The 21,101-nt window shown below is 33.2% G+C and overlaps 1 protein-coding gene across 1 annotated transcript in view; it reads right to left on the bottom strand.

Moving 5' to 3' along the window:
* The window catches only part of LOC111055337 (terminal nucleotidyltransferase 5C), a 93,121-nt gene extending 73,043 nt beyond the window's left edge, over positions 1 to 20,078 (bottom strand). Inside the window, exon 1 of the mRNA XM_039439290.1 lies at positions 19,668 to 20,078. Coding sequence (XP_039295224.1) covers positions 19,668 to 19,817 — 150 coding nt within the window. The 5' untranslated portion in view covers positions 19,818 to 20,078. The remainder of the gene's footprint in view (positions 1 to 19,667) is intronic.
* Positions 20,079 to 21,101: the final 1,023 nt, after the last annotated feature.

Genomic DNA, 21,101 nt, shown 5'->3' with positions numbered 1-21,101 from the left:
GATATGAGTCTGGATCCAAGCCCTTCGACTTTACAAGTGGAATTCTCTCCACAACAATTACAATAATCAGTGAAGTGGGCAACAAGCCCCACTCACCTAAAAAAAAAAGAAAAGAAAATCCCAAATAATAATCTGGCCCGGAGGACCAAAGAAGATGCAATACTAAGTTTGCTGGCCTGCCATACTCCAATATCTCCAACATGACAACATCTGTGATGCCACATAAGTTTGCAAATAGCAATTCCTACAAACTGAATACAATTAGAGCATTATGTCACATTTCTGACTCACTTAATTTGTCCTTGATTTCTCCAATTTCAATTATAACTGTTTCCAAATTTTATATCTGTGTTCATTATTCATTCTGTAGACAAACTTGTCTTTTCAATTGATTATTTCTCCCTCTTGGATGTGTTCATTTTGTGTTGGGCTCTATTCTTTCATTTCTATTTCATGATTAATCTTTCTCTACTCGATTTTTTCTTGTTTGTTGGCTGTGCATTGTTTTCTGTTACTATACTCTACTTCCTCCTATTCAACTTGATAATTACTTATTGACTATGTTTAGCTTTGAATCTAATAACTTTCTCATTTTCCTTACAGTGGGGCATGCTGATAATAACAAATAATATACATTTAAATAACATCTAACAAATATAATAATAATCTTAACAATGATACTAATCTTAATGCTAATAACAATAATAATACTGAGTTAGTTTACAATATATCACAGACATTTTTCTTTGGTTAATTTTTATTTTATTTATTTTTTTTTTTTTTGCTTTGTTCTGTTATTTCATTTTATTACTTGATGTTTTATTATTACAGCACATTGCTGCTATTGATTTAGTAATTTTTCTCCAACTTTTAATTTAATTTTTTTTTTTGTCTGTGTTGATAATATTATTCAATCAGTGTAAATACAAGATCAGTTAGTATCAAAATTGTCCTTTCATGCGACTATGTGCATTGCATGTTAATTTAACATTTTGTGCAGTTATCCAATGCAAAACTGTATAGTTTAATTTGAAAATTCAAGTTCCGAATTTGGAATATAGCTTCAAAATATTTCGTGTTGAAGACCAGAAGGGCTACTCCTAACAGTGGAGCGCACTTAAGGTGCTGATAACTGCACTGGTACATGAAGAAAGACATATAATATTTTACATAAATGTTCACAAAATTTATCACATTGTCCTGCTGCACCATCTCATAACATTTAAAGAACATAAAAATCGAGAATAGAGTACATTAGGCTCTGCTTCAATTGAGAAAAATATTCTCGAATAGTGAATATTATGATATTCAAGTTCACAGAAAATATATCACAATTAATTATTGTATTATACATTTAAATGGGCAGCAGGAGACACAACACACAACTTGACTATTTTCAAGTTGGTGACATAGAAATATAACATAAATTCGCCTTTGGGATACATTTACATACAGGCTTACAATATAATGCAACTATAATTAAATACTTGAATTATAATAATGGTAATATGAGCATACTGTATGACAGCAATAAAAAAAATAAATAATAAACAATTTGACTATAATAAACGTGAGCATATTATGTGACAATAATGAACAGATAAATTCAAAAGTATATGCATTTAATATTATTGTTATTACAGTTTACTATGTGTTCCATGAGGGTCATAGATTGACAATAACCCTTGAACCATGGAGGACTATGACCATGAAGACATCAAATTAAGTAAATTTTCGACATAGTGAGAAACGATGTGAATTTCTTAAGTTGAATGACGAGTTGGCATCATCTTCTACTTCTTTCCTTGATTCAAATCTTTGAAAGCTGATAGATCGGCATAAGATACTTGAAGCAAGAGTTATCATCCACTGATGGAGAAAGAGCCTCGTGAAAAAAGTCCAACCGCTCACAGACAGCTTGGCTCGGCCTACATCACCTTGGCTTGAGATTTGATGAACAGTGTATGGCCCAGTACAGAGATGAAAGAATCCCTTCGTGAATCTCTGAATAGCAGCACAGGCATGATGGAATTTCATGCAAATCTTATGACCAAGTATAAATCCTCGGAGAAAAATCGAAGTTCTGCCTTGCGATCGGCCCGTCAAGTTGAATTTACGCGGTTTTCGACCTCCATCATTGTTTTTCACATTCAACAAGCTCTGGTTCAAAACATAAGGCAGGATGGTAGTGTTTGAATCTCCAGAGTTGGGAGTGGGATTTACAAGTTGTTTCGAACAATTGTCCATTGATGTGCCGCTCAGATCAACCAAATTGTTATCGATCTCACATAGTTGATCTTTTTGTGTTTGAGCTACTTCAATAGTGAGTTCTGAACTGGTGAATGCAGTCGGATGATTGTTTATCAGCATCTCAATTTCATTGATTCCATTGACATTGTTCTTGGTGACAACATTTTTGTACTCTATCTTCTCCAGCTTCAGATCGGTGACCAGGCTGCAATCGGCGACAGTGGAATCAAGTTCAACTTCAACAACATTCTGAAGGACGGGTAGGTTGTCCTTTGGATCAGGAGTTTGTGACTCTGTTATTGCTTGAGTCAATATCACTGAGTCACTATAAGTCATCTCACTGTAAGTCTGCATCTCAATATCTGCATTGTCCTCACTTTCCTCAATCATCTCCTTCTGTGAACCTCCAGCAATGTTTAATACGTTTAATTGAAAATTCTCCTGCATTCTATCTAGTTTCAAATTCATGTTCACGTGTGCTTCTTCTAATATTCCTATCAGACGTTTTTCGAGATTTTTTTGATGCGCTCTCCTTTCCTCACGAAGTTGTTTCAGAAAATCCAGCATAGTATCTTCCATGACCGATGAAGGTGGTGTTTGATTATACTGATGACCTCCTATATCGGCAACTTTGGTAAGAGAAGGCGAGTTTCCATCATCTTCACTGCTTGGCTGTGTTGAGATGGCTTCATCTGTGATAGTCGTCTGCTGAGCAACGGATTCTGAAGTTATCGGTTTGGTGGGTGACGCTCCCTTCTGCCGTACCTCTGTCGCGTTGAGATGTGTGGATGGCAAATCATGTTGCACCACTTGAGAGAAAGCCTCGGACGTCAGGCTGCTTGACCGCCGATGTCCGCTGGGTGAATTGTCGGTGGCGGTATTGGAATCGGTTGTCAACCCATTTCCCATATTTTCACAAAGGAGAAATCAGAGCAAAGATCACAGCAAAATATAACCGAAGAAAATAACGAAGAAGTTTCCAACTGCAGTGGAGTGAGATAGCTGATAAGATAATGATCAGTCAACGGAGATTATAACGCGTGACGGAAACATCGGAAACTACCTGGTTATTACTCATTACTTGAAAACTTGAATAAAATAACCGAAAACACGTAGTCTTCTGCTCAAATGAAACACAAGTAATATGACCTACTCAAAAAATAATATACTATTGAACAATAAATTAATAACATAATATGCTCAATCACTGTTTGCAATATTCGGCTCCTCAAATAATTCCTAGCTTATTGAAGTATGTAGGGCATGGCATTAGATACCGTATTCAGTAATCAAAGATGATCAATATCGACATTAATCAATAAGATTTTCAATGAAATATTATCATCAATTTTATATAAAAAATTGCATTATATGTCAATAATGACAGCATGAATATAAAACATTAACTTTACTTGCAAAATATGATTATTAAAATTATTCCAAACTTGTTGTAATATGATCTTATAAAAATAATATAACATCAAACAATAGAACCTCCAATAGAATATTGCAATTAGTTCTGATAATTAATATTATTCCTTAATATGCCATTAATATTAGCATAAACAATAATTATTAACTCAATCTGCAACATTTGTTTTTTCGGATAAACGATACTTGAAATGTTGAAGCATGTAAAACAAGAGATTTAATAGTTGATTGTAGTACTAGGCCATACGCATAACAATTATTATCATATTATATTCAATGAAAATATCATCTCTCTGATAATATATGATTCCATTATATGCCAGTAACCAAGCTTCAATAAAATATACCTTAGTTTGCAAATGAATATTATTTAGGCATTCCATGTAATATCATATTGACGTAAAATGCCAATGTAGAGGATAAAGCTAAAAAACTTTTTTGGCATGCATATTACGTTATATATGACGTGAATATAACTTTTTTGTAATATGCCTCATATTAAATATTTTACATAATGCCTCAACAAATATTATCTTAATTTGTAATATAGAGCTGCTCAACATGAAATAATTATCAAGGCTATTTATATAATAATATCCTTATAATACTGAATAGACTACATTATTATTTTATAAATTTCTCCAAGGAACTCTCCATAAACTTTCCAATGGATGATAAAAAATAATAATTTATAATATGATGTTTACTCCTAATAATTATTTTATAAAAGGCTTATCGCAGTTGAGTTCAGTATGCTCTTCATAAATCCTTGAGATCACATTGAAACTATCAATATTGCTTGCTTTTGCAGGACAAGATCTGCGATAATCATGTCTCATCATAGAACTATGATTTATCGATAATGAAAATAATATATTTTCCTTGGGATGTTCAATTCAAATTCAATTCAATGTGACTAGAATAGGTATTATTATGATTTTTCTAATATTAACAATAGCAGGCTTTTGTGGGATATGACCTGCGATAATAATTTATTGATTGTAGAGCTCTGCTAGTGTCTATCACAATACTGTATAAGAATAGTGATTAAATTAACATGAATATCACAGAAATAGCCTAATACATCTATCCCAAAGGCATAAACTTCTCTCTCGGTAAGGTGTGCTCTATAAATCATTCTAATAAATTCAATAATTTTTGAATGGTGAATTTTATCTCAGGTAACTTAATCTTTAATTAATCTAAATGAATACTGAATCGTGATAAATTAATATGCTGATAGTATTTCTAAATGAAAAATTTACTAAGAAAATACTGAAGGCTTTTTCAACTAGAAATTATTTTTCATTGATAATATTATTCACAGTGAGCCCCCTCCTAAAGTCCATGTTCGCGGGTCGCCATTTTGTGAGACTTTTGGATTTTGACCTAAGGGTCCCTTTTACTAGTTTTCCATAAGGAACGGACTCACCGGTTTTAGTTTAAGTATCGTCCCCAGACAGCAATCCTCAGTCGGTAGAGCATTAGGTGGTAGTCTTCCGTCCGCCAGCCTTCTTTCACACGCGTATTCACTAAAAAACTAAATCACTTCGATTCTCCGCACACCTTCACGTTTGCAAGTCCCGAGGAGTCTAGGAGAAGAGTGACGAAAACACAGGCGGAGTTCCTTCTCAGTTGCCGGGAGAGAGTCCCGTTACTCTAGCAGATAACGCCGATATTTCCCCAAAGTTATGGAGGTGGGGGTAAACACCCTCAATTGTAAAAGAGGAATAGATAATGAACATGGAGGTAGAGATAATTTGAGGAACATCTTTCCGAGAGAGGGTAAATAATAATAATTAAAAATATAACTTGACAAACATTTATAATATCACAGTATTGGAATGAATTTTTATTATAATTAAAGCTGTATGAACCGAAGAAATAGCAGGCTGGCATCTTATCTAATCGATATTGCTGCTCGCTACTATCAATTTCAGCTATGCCAGCCCGCTTATGAAATGTGATGTCACAAGTTGTATATCTGTATGGCTATATGAAGTTACAATAGAGCCTACATCTATTGTCTCATGTATCAAGTTAATTAACTAACTCAGATTTCAACCTGGTATCATAGTACCAGCACATAATTAACACATTTCACTCAAAATAGATCATAGTTCTGTCGCCATTCAATCTTTCATAATCCTATTATATTAAGCGAGCAATTTCTGTATATATTTTTATATTTATATATTGGTTATTTATGTACAACGGATCTCGAAAACGGCTCTAACGATTTTCACGAAATTTGGAACTTAGTAGGTTTATGATATAAAAATTCAATTGCACTAGGTCTCATCCCTGGGAAAACTCGCTGAAGGACATTAAAAGGTTAATTCATCCTTGAAAAATAGCTGAGACTTTCGTCGTGTGTGGATAAAAAAAGTGTGAGCGAGTGCGTCTGTGGAAAATCAAAATATCTCATCCCCGAAATTCATAAACTTACGTATAGCCAGCTGTAAATATAAACACGACCTAAAAGAAACCTTAAGGGTTTGAATGGTAAAATTATCTATTACTGATCAAAAATAATTATTATAATTAAAATAAAAACATATTTTTACGATGTTTCCAAATTCATCAAGAAAGTTAATTTTTCTTTTAATCCTTCAACCATAAAACTTTTTTAGCAGATGCACTCAGCTGCTGGGGGCTCTTAATCAATCAGCTTATCTCATGAGAAATATTATCTAGAAAGTTCAATCAACTTGATCAAAATATCTGATTTTTTGACATAACATTGTATATCATTCTAAACTAGTAGTTCTGTGAACAGTAGACCTCGCGCTCAGTAAGTTACATTGACCTGTTGTTATGTTTTCTCAAAAATTAATAAATAATTTATCAATTTAAAATGTCTAGAAAAAATCCTAAATAAACATAGAGCTTTCTCACTTTCTGTCCTATCGTACCGTGACGTGTCGTCCCGGAATGTGAGTGTGAGCGCTGTTATCAGGTCTGGCTGCAACTGTCTACAACGTTGATGGAAAGATACATGTTCAAGATGTTCGATGTTTTTGAACGGGTAGTATTTTAGTCAAATGTCCAGCAACGTTGATTGAAAGATACATTTTCAAGATGTTAGATGTTTTTGAACGGGTAGTATTATAGTCCACTAGACAGCTGATTTATGATGAATAATTCTATAGTCTGAATTTTACTCCAATATTGGCGTATGAAGGAGGCTCCTTTTTCCTTTTATATTATCCTTGAAATGCAAAAATTCCAAAAACCTTGTATATACGTCGACGCGCAATTTAAAAAGGAACATACCTGTCAAATTTCATGAAAATCTATTACCGCGTTTCGCCGTAAATGCGCAACATATAAACATGTAAACATTCAAACATTTAAACATTAAGGTCCGGTTTCCGAGCTCGGGATTTAGCAAAGTCCTAGACTTTAAACAGCTGGAGTCAGAAAATTGGTTTTCCAAAACGGGGCGTAGTCGCAGTCACGTTTCAATTAAATTTTGAAAAACTAGAAAATTGAACACAAAATAAAATAAAGAGAAAATAGTGTAAAGTTTCAGCAATTTTGAATTATTTAGGAATGTCTAAATTCGTCAAGGAAAAATTAATCCAATTATAGAAATGAAAAAAAAAAGAAAAAGCCCCGTTTTGGAAAGCCAATTTTCTGACTCGAGCTGTTTAAAGTCTAGGACTTAGCTAAATCCCGAGCTCGGAAACCGGCCCTAAGAGAAATGCCAAACCGTCGACTTTAATCTTAGACTTCACTTCGCTCGGTCAATTAAAGTATATCAGAATTATTTTCAAAGTTAATCATTACAATTTTACAATTTTTAGTGATTAGTGAGTGTTATTTTGTTATTCAATTTGGTTTGTAAACAATCTAAATAGGAACTTTTCTGTTTTCAAATGTTTGGCCTGGAAATTGAACCTGAATTCAAGTGTATGGAATATAACCTACTTTTTGGATTATTTATAGTGTATAAATCAAAATCCGAGGAAGAAACAGTTTTGGGCTGTGCATATTAGACCTTCACCAATCATTTTAAAGAGTTGTGTTTTGCTTATCAATAAATAAATAACGAGCGAAGCTCGGTGCCCCGATATTGATTCATAATATAAACTATTTCACATTTTTTAATTTTAGGTTATTAGAGAATTTCGATCAAATATATTTTTCAAGTTCAACTCATTATTAATTTTCCGATTTAGATCTAGAGAATAAAGGCAGATACTGATAATCAGTTATTGAAGCATAAATTGTATACATGAAATTCTATCTCTTTTATCGGTAGCCTAAATTTGTCTCAGACCAATAATGTCAATGCGGGAAACGAATACAGAGGAAAGAACCCTTATCATCTCACGCTTATTATCTACATTTTTGTAACGGATATTCAAAATAATAGCATGAATAATTCTGAATTCAATGTTGAAAAAACTATTGCACTATTCGAGAGAAAACTTCAGCTTGTAATATCAATTTGCGCAAACTTTGAGGCATTTTCCAGGCCTTCTCCAACTGTATTTGAAATTTGAAAAAGTGTAAATTGTTGATAAGAAATCAAATGTATTTGAGAATAGTCATTTGTAATTGAGAAAACATCGGATGCAAATGAGTCAATTTTAACACTGCATTTGATTTAAAAAGTAATCACATGTAATTGAGACTTGTAATTATTGAGAAACAGTAAAATGTAAATGTATCAATTGAAAATGAGAAAATAATCAACTTGACTAATGTCATGTTTTCTATCAGTCCATCAGCAGTAATTTCAGCGAATCCTGTATTCTGTATTTTACAAGATTATCTCTAAGTTTTTAATCTCATTTCTTAAAAATTACAATAAATTGACATCCCAATTACAAGTATCATCATCTCAAATTGGAATGATTCACTATTTTGAAATACATGTGATAACTTATCCAATATAATGCAATGTTCTCATTTACATCTGACATTTTCTGAAATAGAAGTGACTATTCTCAAAAAAATAATAGATATATTATTTTCTCTAGTGATTAATATTGGGAATGGTGTAGTAGCATCCACAGTTGGTTGTGAAAATTATATTTTTATAGTGTTCAATATTACTGGTATTATTGATTTTTTTTATTATATTATATCATAAAACAATAAGATATTATAATTATTATAAAGATGCACATATCTTTTTTATATGAAATGAGGAATTAAATAAATTAATATTTCTAAAAGCAATTCAAGGCTACATCTCAGCGATTGTGACTTCCCTACTATTTTTCAAATATGCGCCCTTGTACCTCAGAAATGAGATTTTACAGAAGTCTATACTACCTTGAAATTCTAATCAACATCATGATGGAGAGTTGCATTATTCACAAGCTATATAGAGTACTCCCATTCGCCACTTGATTCTGAGTTTAGGGTGTATTAGATTGATGTTATCGAAATTGTTTGCAAACTGGCTTGCAAAGCCACTCCTTCAAGTAGCCAAGCAGTAAACGAGAGAACAGTTTACCTTGACCGACATTTCAATGGCAAAGTCGTGTTAAAGATTTATGTCGTGATCGGATCAATGTGAATTTGTTACAATTTTCAACTGCTTGCTATGCCAGCTGCTTATTTTTCGAATTAATTGCCTACTGAAGTCCTCGGAAATTGGATGATTGAGCTGACTGCAACCACTCCTACACTATCAGTATAGTATTGTTACAGTGGCAGTGGCTTTGATTATAGCAATGGAGGATTCAGTCCAACATAGACATGGAACAGGAATAAAGGAGTCAGTCCAATGGAGTCAATGGAGGATTCAGTCCAACATAGACATGGAACAGGAATAAAGGAGTCAGTCCAATGGAGACAATGGAGGATTCAGGCCAACATAGACATGGAACAGGAATAAAGCAAAGAATAAAACATTCAATCGGTAGAGGGTGATTACATATCGATTCCAAACCAATATTATATACTGTGTAATTATAATAAGATACTTGTAATCTGCAAAACATTTTTCAACGCACATTATAATACATCATTCAATAATGTAATACTGGTAGAATATTCTTACATCGATCATAATATTGTAGTGTATAGTGAGTATGAGTAGACTTGGAAGGGGTAGAATAAGATTAGTTTAGGCTGCAGGTTTTTCATGAATGTGAAAGCCTGTGGATTAAATAGATGCTTCATAATTTCCAATATTCTAACTAAAGAAATATTTGAAATTTTTAAAGTGAGAGATTCAACATAAATTTGAGAGAATGTGTATATTTCAGAAGGTGTAATCGGTGTGGACGAAGATCGAAGTTCTTAACTGATATAGTCATATATGGAATGGCAGATAAATGAAATGACGGATGTGACAAAAGCCCCCATAATAATCGAGAAATACTATACATACAATTTATTTTGTTCACATTCCATTTGAAAATTAATTAAACAGAAAAAATTTACTTTGCTCCACTTCTATTAGTTTTGGAATTGACTATGATGGATCAAATTCTAGTAGAGTTGTACAACTTGTGAATTATATCTGTGACTTTTTTAAATTCTAATCTATGAAGTCACTAGAATCATAAATGGAGCCTAATAGAATTTCATGGTTTACTTTTAAAAAAATGTTAAGGTTTACATTTACGTTATTGTTACGTTTTATAGTTTACATTGATTTTTTTTTATAAAGGCCTTCTGAATTCATTTCATAAGAGTGTTTTAAATTATTATTATTGTCCTGTTGATAATACTACAGTCGTATGCACACTTGAGTCGCGCTAGGGATCGTCGAATCTAGTCTTAATTGAAAATAATTTACGTAAATAAAGTGAGCTCAAAAACTCCAGCAAAGAAACTAGAGGAAAGAATGATTTCTTGTTGCAAATAATTGAAAAAAATTATTTGACCCTTCACACGGTTTTTGAAAATTATCAGATCCACTTTGCAAATCTTCTACGTACTTTACGTACTGCAGAAAATTAATCTACTATCTTCTTTGATCATTAGTAATTTTTTCAAGTCAATCACCTAATCACCATTCAATTGAAAGAGTAGCTCGCTACTCCCTTGTTTCATCGTCTTTAGTTTTTTGCTCTACAACCCATCACAATGAAAAATCGATTCTTAGCCAAGCCAGTCAAGTGAATGACAGCTATTTTTGAATACAATGGGCAATGTGTGATAGACAATGAGGCATTAGGTCATTAACCCTGATTAGATTGCTTTGAAGACTAGTATTCACCTGTTGTTATACTGATAACTTGGGCAAGTAAAAGTAATTATCTTAAAATTATTATCATTCAACACAAATCTTAAATTCATGCTAACGATAGCTTTTCAAAACTTATGTAACCACTAGGATAAAAGTTTGAAGTTCAAAAGTTCAGTGTTAATAAAGTTTTCCAAAGAGCAAAGAAAAGGGAATTGGAAAAGTTTGCTTCTTGCACTTGAACTATTCAATTTCTTCTAATAGAGAATTTCTATTCCCTTTACGATCAGGTTGTTCTATTTTCTAGTAGGAAGATGCTATTTCAATTGAAAACATGAGCAGGAGCATTCCCCATCATATGAGTTTACGATGAGTAGGCTATGCACTAGTCCGTACTAGGACATTGTAAAAATATATTTCATTTTTTATGACGTTTGATGCTCGTATATAGCACACAACAGAAAACACTTTAAAGTTTTATAATATAAATAGAAACAGGATACACACGACACGGATAGATTAAAAACACTTAAAAACTTACATTATAAACGGAAATTTTCGGGAACTGAGTTCCCTTTCTCAACCGAGCAGAGAGTGGTACAGTTTGAAATCCCAAATATATATATAATCCTAAATATATATTTTTGTATTATATTATTATATATTTTACAACTGTGTAGAAATATTGATACTAAAAGACTCCTAGACATTTCTGATATTTTCAATGACTGGGGAATGACATCAATCAAAGAGCCAAATCAACTTTTCTACAATAAAATTCTTAATTGCACTTATAGTATGTGATTGAGCTATAGATTGCTGTAAATAGAATAAATGGCAAAGGCGAGTATTTAATATTTTTAGGGCTTGATATGAATTATCAAGATCATTGTGAAGCACTATATTGTGAAAGATAATCGTGCAAGTACCAGCAGAAAATTCAGTCATATCATCAGCCGAGGTGAGAAGACGGATCTGAATAACGTTTTCAGTCGAGAGCCAAGGCCAAATCACGTCACGAGATAGCTGCTTACTACATCGACGGTTCAATGCGGTAATATAATCAACAGTACGTTACAGTACTCAAATACAGCTGATCGAACATAGCGGACGAGTTGAGATGTATGTCTGGCTTGGATAGTGTACCTGAACGTAACTCACAATAGTTAGTTTTTGCTCAATACAAGTAGCTTAATCAAATCATGAACGATTGATGAGCAAATGAGCATGCTGCTATTATAAGTAAGTAGTATTTACTAGATTTCATTATAATGTAGCATAATCAAGTAAACATCGTTTTAGATTAGATATTCCTGACTTGTATGTTCTTTCACCAATGTAACCTAAGACAATGATAGGATGGAGAGACAAAAAGATGGTTGCCAGTATGAATACATCATTTCTTCAGGATATAACAAAATATATATAATTGACAACATACATAGTAGGCTATAGTGTTTGAAAAAGTTTAAGATTAACAATATGGATGACTATCTTGATGCACCAAAGAGTAAAGAGGAATAGAAGAGGAGTGTATCTTTCTAGAGTTTCTAGTATCCAATAATAGTACTGGTACAGATAAAACAGGAGTTACTAATCGGTTGAGTCTATAGTAATGTCCATAAAAAGAGCTCTTACTTCCGATTATTAATATCAAATACAAATTAATAATATATTATGAATAATGTATTAAATTTAGAGGCATCAAAGATCTTAATCTTTGTTCAGATAATAACACAATATATAAATAATAGAGTTCAACACAAAATCTTCGAGTGATATTAATTCTTCCATGACTTTTATATGAAAAATCAAATGATAAATTGCCAGTGGAGAAATTCTATGTGGATTATTGCTCGTGATTTTCACATGTGTTCACTTGGTGAAGACGGGACTTTATGACCGAAGTAGTAATAACCGACCATTATCAATACTGATAATGATGAGGGAAGTAGCATTCCCTGATCAACCACGCTACAGTGAGCAGTGACTGTATATTTTGTTTAGGGTGACCTGTTGAACCCCAACCCCTTCAAACTCGATCTCACAGCGTGTCAAATAGTAAGGAATCAAGAAATCTTAGAAATGTGTTGGAAAACATTAATTTATTCTTTTCCTTTTATCGAAGTTTATGAAATTTATCATTCCTTCTACTTCATCTATATCCACTACTACTAAATTATATTACTATTGTTTCAACAAGTATCAGCTTATCAATATAGAGTAACACAACTAAAAGAAATATACCCAGATTTACCTTATCTGATATCACGAGGACGTCACACAGAGCTACTAAAAAATAGAATAGACTGCAGACATGAATGGGGAAGACGCGTTGAGTTCTAATTATAGTTCAGTCTACCTACATTCTTTCAGGCAAAAGGTGACAGTTGACTCCACCATTCGTATCCATTCATACATCACATATACAAACTGAATACAAAACTTTGATGGGAAATTGTTTTAAAAAACTGGAATGGAACTAGAGGTTTAGTTTCACAACACAGATAAATAGTTATGAATGAAACTTTTGGTTAGAATTGAGATGCCACTGTATATTAAAATTTAAGGCAACTTGGAAATGGGATTTTCCAAGTAAATAGAATTTTTCTGAAATAATTGTCTGTCTGATTCGCTGCCAAATCAAAACAAGTTCACAGTGTCATTAGAAAACACAACAATGTTTTAGAAAAGGAACAAGAACTATTTATCATGGTATACTCTCTATGAAGGTCATTAAACGTCATTTGTGATTTCGCTAATTATGGCAAATTCCATCACCTTCCTGCTCTTCAAAAAATAATGGCTATGATTCCTGCCACACTAGTTCTCCGAATAGAATATTCGTGTCTTGAGAGTGTGTTCAGTTATTATTTGAGACATCCTGTAGTATTTACAATGACACATATTGAACCATTGAAAGTACTAAATCAAATAATAGGATCTCAAATGAAAATAATAATAATAATAGCAAATACTTAGATTGCAGTCATGCATTTATTGCAAGACTCAAGAAATATTGTGAGTCAAATATTGAAATGCTATTTTTGTTGATGAGAGCTCATAATAAGGAAGCAAGTTTTTTTTTCAAATTCATTCAAGATACTGGATAGAAGATGGAATACTAAAGCTTAGTTTTACGAGCAAGGCTTTACGAATTTGACCCTGGTAGAATAAAAATGGAAGAGGAATACAGACATCAGTAAATACTCTCAAGTTTCATTTCGTTACAATAAGAGAGTTTACAGAACTGGTGCTTAAATTACCATTAGAGCATGCACACAGAATTGATATTTCGCTTTCAACACAAACAAATTTTTATTGAAATGTTGGATACCCATAAGCATGCTTCGTAATACTAATATGAAACTCACAGGACGTGCTATACGATCTATAGGAATTTCAAATTTGGTTTTCAACTTCAATTACACTGCATTAGGAAATTAGAATTGAAGAAAAGTTTATTGGCTATTAACATATAGGTGTTGATAGGGAATAATGCTTTCTAGCTGATATTAATTTTAAAAGATCTATTAAAAACAATTTCAAACGGCTTCCAATTTCTTCCCAATATTTCAATATTGTCGCCAACAAAGTTGGATTCAAGATTGAAATGGAGTGAGTGACGGTAGCTAGAAGCTACTAGCTAGCCTACAGCTTGCCATGACCGAGTGTGGACTAGCGCCAGAGCCAGACTGTAGAATAGCATGGAGATGATGATAGAGCGTCAGACAGGCACGGATAAGAAGAGCCTTGCCAAACTAGGTCCAAAGGAATACTGAGCCAGCTGCTTCATGGGACACAAGCCAACTCCACATTTGGATTCACTCAAAGAGCGGGGCACTAAGTAATGGGCAACTATGCAGTAAAAGTGGAAATGTACGCGCGGTAATGAACCACATACAGCTCAATCTAGTCTATCAACTAAAAATACGAGTATAAAATATTTGTTGTGTAATCAGTCAAAATTACAGACTAGGTCAGATTAAAATAGCGCGACAGGACTGCTGGTTGGAGAATAGGAGTCCACACAAAATTGACAATCAGATTTTTGATCTACAATCTTTAATAAATTGAGTTATTTAAGATATTGATGTTATTTAATATTGTATGATCTGTGTTGGCTCATTTTTCAGGTACTAGAGATACTCAACATTTTTCAAGTACAAGAACACAAAATTCAAGTACCAAAATAAGGTTTCAAGTTGATCAGAGATGAATGAATTCGAAGTTTGAGAAACTCTCATGCTGAGGAAGGAGATAACACTGTGATATCATCCACTGGAATGAGAATACAATATTACGTTATTCATTATTGTGCTTGAAAGCTGAGAATAAAGGTACCTAAAATATATCGTGGAAATATAAAACCCGGGTAACGTGGAATTGTACTGCGAACACCGATTCCACGGGTTTCATGAAAATAATTGGAACTTGTCAACAGCAAAAACATAATAGCAGTTCGCACATAGTGTAATTCAATCAGTCTCCGGTGACGGCGACGCCCCTCGAAACCCTTCTCCCTCTTGCCTGCTGTACAGGGAAGATCCTTTCCACCTTGTGACAGCAACCCTATTATTTCTAGTCTTAAGATCCTGTTTCCACAGATTGTGATTTGCATAGGGTAGGAAGTTCTATAAAAGCTCAATTAGTACAAATGTAGGAGTAATATTACCATCAGTTGAAGTGAGATTCATTATTTTATACTGTAATCTTGAAAATGTTTGAGATTTGAATATCTCTGGATTAATACAAATGCATAATAGAAGATTTGTAATAGTTAAATCTTCAAAAGTCTTCTAATTAAGTCTTCAAAATACGAGCTGCATAAATCAAAATACAGTCAAACCTCTCTATAACGAACCTCCTCCACTTAACGAAATCCTCTACACAACGAATTTTTACCTGGTCCCATGACATTTTTGAGTTTTAGGTTTTAGCTGCTTATTTACCTCTATGTAAAGAATTTCGGACCTCTCAACAACAAATTTTTCTCTTGACTTCAACATACAAAGTGTAGTGTGTATTGGAAGCAGACGGTTATTTCCAAGGAATTGTTTAGTTTCAGCAGAAAGGTCAAAAGACTAAAAATAGTAGCAATTCAGGTAGGAAGAAGATAGGGTAGTAGACAGTTAATAGAGGGTGAAACACATGTCGGAAATTGAATACAAGTTACTGGATATTGAATTCCAAGATCTTGACATTATTGTAGACCAGGCAGGTGAACGACTGGACTTCCCCATTCTTGCTTTTGTCACACATTTCAATTCTTTGAACTGACTATGATGATGATAGCTGTGTCAGAACCTGAGGAGAAGAATCCGTCAGATCAAGAAGTTGTAGAGGCTTGCAAAATTATCAGGCTAGGATTAAAACTGGAAAATAGTGTACCAGACATGTCTGACTGAATAGATGTGAGACGTTTATCAAACATGATTTTTTATTCAAATGCATAATTGAACCGAAAATTACTCACTTTTTCAAATATGAAACATTAAAAAATAGGAAAGTTGATATTTATAGTGAAGTTATTGACAAAATAACCGTATTTTGCGTTCCATCTAATGGTAGTGTAAAGAGTTGAAAAATATTGCTACAGAATATGTACTATGATTAAACTCCACTAAAAGTAGAAAATCAAGCTTTCTGAAAATAAATTGGTGAGTTTACTTACTTATTACATTCTATTAATATTCAAAAAACATGTTTTTTTTCCAAACAGCATGAATTTTCAAATTTCCATATTAATATTGCCCTAAATATCGTATCACGGCAGTAAATAAATGAATATGGTACAAATAACATAATTATCATCGCGAACGTAGGTAGATAAGGTATTTATCTGAATAACACATACAAAAGGCATGTTTTTATGCCCTGCAATTTATAGTGACGATACCTTACAAATTCTTTGGAAGGGCTTTAGAATAATATATCTTGGGGGGTCCCAAAAAAAGTGTTTAATATGACTACTGATGACATTTTGACATTTTTTGGGTATCCAATTCAAGGAGGGAAGTAGCTGCTGAACATTTTTTTCTAATTTCAGAAGAGATACGTCCATGGGCTTGTTGGTTAACCTCCTGGCCTTTTGTATGTGTTATTCAGATAAATACCTTATCTACCTACGTTCGCGATGATAATTATGTTCTTTGTACCATATTCATTTATTTACTGCCGTGATACGATATTATAAGAACCATAGGATCGTGGCAGATTTCTTGACAGAACCTCTCAATAACGAATACCTCTCTGTACCTCTCCGGATTTTTTCTCGGGATAATCGACAGCGTTATACAGAGGTTCGACTGTAGTTTTAATTTTAATCAAAATTTTACGTTCAACTGAGAGTAGAGATTCATTAATCAACTGTTATCATAACTGATAGAATTGCATAAGAGTGATTGCCAATCTTAATAATGAATTGGCATCTTCATTATCAGAAAGAGTTAATCCAATTTACATGTTTTGATGTTTCGATTGCGGTAATTGCTTCAAATGCATTTTCTTTACTAATGAAAACATGTTTTTCAAATTGATAATTCAGCATGAGTAGCAGAAACAAAGTCTTTATGAAAAACACTAATGTAATGCAAACTATGTCATGAACATGTTACAGTAGCAGCAGTTCAACCTTGCAATCAACTATCGACCTTGATAGAAGAAGTTCACAGTTGTGATCAAGTTTGATCCTAACTGCATCTTATCAAAGATCAAGTAACGTCCAGGCTACCAACTGTAGTTTAGACAAGGAAAATTTCGTCGATGAGGATCTTTCAACTAATCACTCATCAACAACGAAAGCTCATTGTACTTACATGATCATATCAACAAAGAGAGTTCATCTCTATGAATATACTATGAGAAGGAATTTACTTTAAAAATTAGTTTCTCTGGTTATTTTGATAGTGATAACATAATCAACGAAATTTTACATGAAAAGTAATGTCGATAACATTGAGTTTTAAGAGATAAATTTTACCGTTTCTTTTCACCACGAATACTTGCTTGTTGATAGAAAATACTTCAGAACCAGCATAATTGTACATGCTAAATGGAAAATGGAAGATAATATAATAATTATCAGTGCAATTTATAGTGACGATACCTTACAAATTCTTTGGAAGGGCTTTAGAATAATATATCTTGGGGGGTCCCAAAAAAAGTGTTTAATATGACTACTGATGACATTTTGACATTTTTTGGGTATCCAATTCAAGGAGGGAAGTAGCTGCTGAACATTTTTTTCTAATTTCAGGAGAGATACGTCCATGGGCTTGTTGGTTAACCTCCTGGCCTTTTGTATGTGTTATTCAGATAAATAAATACTTGTCTGTTCAATTCAGTTGAATAGAGTTTCAACTCGCAACTGAAATATCACATTTCATTCGTATAGAATCAAGCTGAAGGGCTGAAGCTCAGGAAATCGTTCATGATCAAGATAAATATTAATAAAGCACTTAAATTTTTTCAATGGAGGCAAAAGTGTGTAATTTTAAAATGATTATTGATAAAACGACTAATAACTGCCAGTTAACAATTGCGGATATAGGCCTACTTCAAGCTACAATCCCAAACCTCTAATGAAAAAACTGAATGAGCAATTTGGTAAGAGAGTGGAGAGTTATAAGCAAACTACACAGCCAGAATTCAGTAAGATAATCAATGCTCCAGATCTAGATCTCTGGATCAACATGTTGCACTGTTTCTAATGATCACATTGCTAATTAATGTTCAGAACAAATCTATCATGAAATAATCGTTAATGAAGCTTTACAACAGTCAATAATAATTAATACAAACTTATCTAGTTTATAGCTTCTATTTGAGAGAGGGGCGTATCTAAGGGCATAACAAGAGAAAAAGGGAGCTGTCTCAGGCTCCCATGAAAAAATAAATATAAATTGAGATAATTTGGAATACTAAGAAAATATTCTCAATATGTGAGATGGAAATATATATAATATTTGCATTTTGTATGTAAATTATATTTGCAAGTACACGGCAGATGAGAGAAGTGATACTTCAGCTTAGATAAAAACTTTATCTGGTGGTGGGGAGGGGTTTAATACTTTAGGTCCCCGAAATTATTCTCAAAACTCGACACTGAACTATAGGCTAGTGCCTCTAATATTAATTTGTAGAACACGGTTCAAACCCTGTCAGTGTCATCAGTATGAAATTCACTATATTTTACCATCATGCGAGTAAAGTATAATTAGAAAAGCTGCCAGATTAAATGAATGACGCATATGCAATGCAATTGAGAATGCAATGGTAGTTCACTAATCGTTAATACATATTTATTGTACAATGTTGTTGCTTTATTAGATTGATTAAAACTTATAAATTCGAAAAAACTGAAAATTCACTTGTCTATGAAATAGGCTAGATTTTCCTCTCCAACTAGTTGATCAATACCAAAGATGTAGGAATGTGTTCCTAGCAATCCAATGGTATATGTATTATATTTTTTCATATTAGGATCAATGAGCTACCTAGATACGGTACTAAAATCTATACTAGTAGGCTATTCAGATCTCATCACTTGCTGTGTAGTGGTGAAGGTGTTATTGTGGAAATAGGTAACCATATTGAATGGTAGCTTTAATTGGGTTTACTAGAGATTGAAAATGGTGTACAATGGTTTAAAAACTAGTTTGTAGATTCTCGTTATTGCATTAAATATGCTAATATCGGTTCCACAAATCTAAGTTTTTTCATTCAATATGAAGTCGCCACTATAATAATTGTACTCATTGAAATACTGCATTTATTGAATAGAACTCTCCAAAATGATTAGGCTAATTTTTTATGTGGAAAAGCCTACCTGCATGAGTGGGAGACCCACGCTGCCGTCAGCTGGAGCCAGGAGCTTGACAATGGGTGTATCTTCCTCTGGTCTGTCACAGCTGTTAGCATACTTTTCACCTTTGACGGTCACTGTTTCGACAACGACTTTGGCATCCTCTTTTTCCATGCTACGTCGACTAATCTCGTCTTTCAGTCGGTACACGGGTTGATAATAAAATTTAAATCCGGTGATTGTGGAAAGCCGGTCGCTAAATTTGGATATTTGGAGGTTATGTCGATGGGAAACTGCAGAGCAGAGGAGAGTCGTGGTCGTGGTTGTGGTAAGTCACACACGCGCTAGATTCGCTGTAGTCGAACTCACACAGACACCGAGCACACAACACGCCGATCGCCTGACCCGTTCCACTGCGCGGAAGGAAAGAAAAAACAAAATCGGAACTGAAAAGACGTGCTCTGTGACACAAGTCGGTAGCTGCGCAGTGCCACCGCGCATCCCCTACCGGTCGACAGTTCACTCTCAAGCCATCCCGCGTCTTTCAAAATACCGGACCACTCTGCTGTCAATCATGACATCATCACTCATCAAGCCAATTATTATTGAACTCCTTAGTTATGCAGCTCATTGCAGTTGTTACTAATCTACAATTATAATTGAATATTAACTTAATCCGCTGATGTGAATTCAAAAACATGCGGCTGAAATAATAAATTATGTTATGCTCTTCTATTTCGTATTAGATTAACGTCACAGTTTATTTCACACTGATATTCATGCGTTTAACACGTCATATTATATCAGTAGAATACACTCTTGAATATTGTTGAAAAATAAATGGATAATATAATAATATAAGACATAGTCTTGTTGAATACTAATTTGAATTAACAAGTATCAAGAATGATCAAGTATAATAACAGAGTAACAATATAATCATATAATATGTAAATAGTTGTTTGAAGATCATCAATGTACGTATTATTGTGCTCTTTAGTAGGTTTTACAGTACTAGTTGCACTGTATACTGTTTTAGAAATGTATAGAAGCCTATGCCTTTGTAGGTCTATTTGTCCCAGTTCAAATATTGTATTTCTGTTTCAAAATAGAATTTAATAATATTAAGATTTGAAATTGATTCCAATCATATTATCATCGATCATTATATTAACAGAATACGTGGAATAGATATAAATACTTTATAAACAATAATTACCTGCCAGTACTCTTTTTCAAGCCTTCTATATTTATTTTATTTACATATTTTATATGTTATCTCTATATGTTGATCTTTTATCCAATAGTCTTTAAATTGTCAGGAACAGGGAACACACCTATTGTAGAACGAAATCAGTCCAGAACTTCTATAAAAAAACTGCAGTATATTTGTTTACGGGCAACTCTTTGTTCAGCATTTGCAATATAATAATATGATATATGAATATTATTGATTTC

This window comes from Nilaparvata lugens, chromosome 1, assembly GCF_014356525.2.
Source record: "Nilaparvata lugens isolate BPH chromosome 1, ASM1435652v1, whole genome shotgun sequence".
Classification (NCBI taxonomy): domain Eukaryota; kingdom Metazoa; phylum Arthropoda; class Insecta; order Hemiptera; family Delphacidae; genus Nilaparvata; species Nilaparvata lugens.
This window is presented reverse-complemented; position numbering and strand designations above follow the sequence as displayed.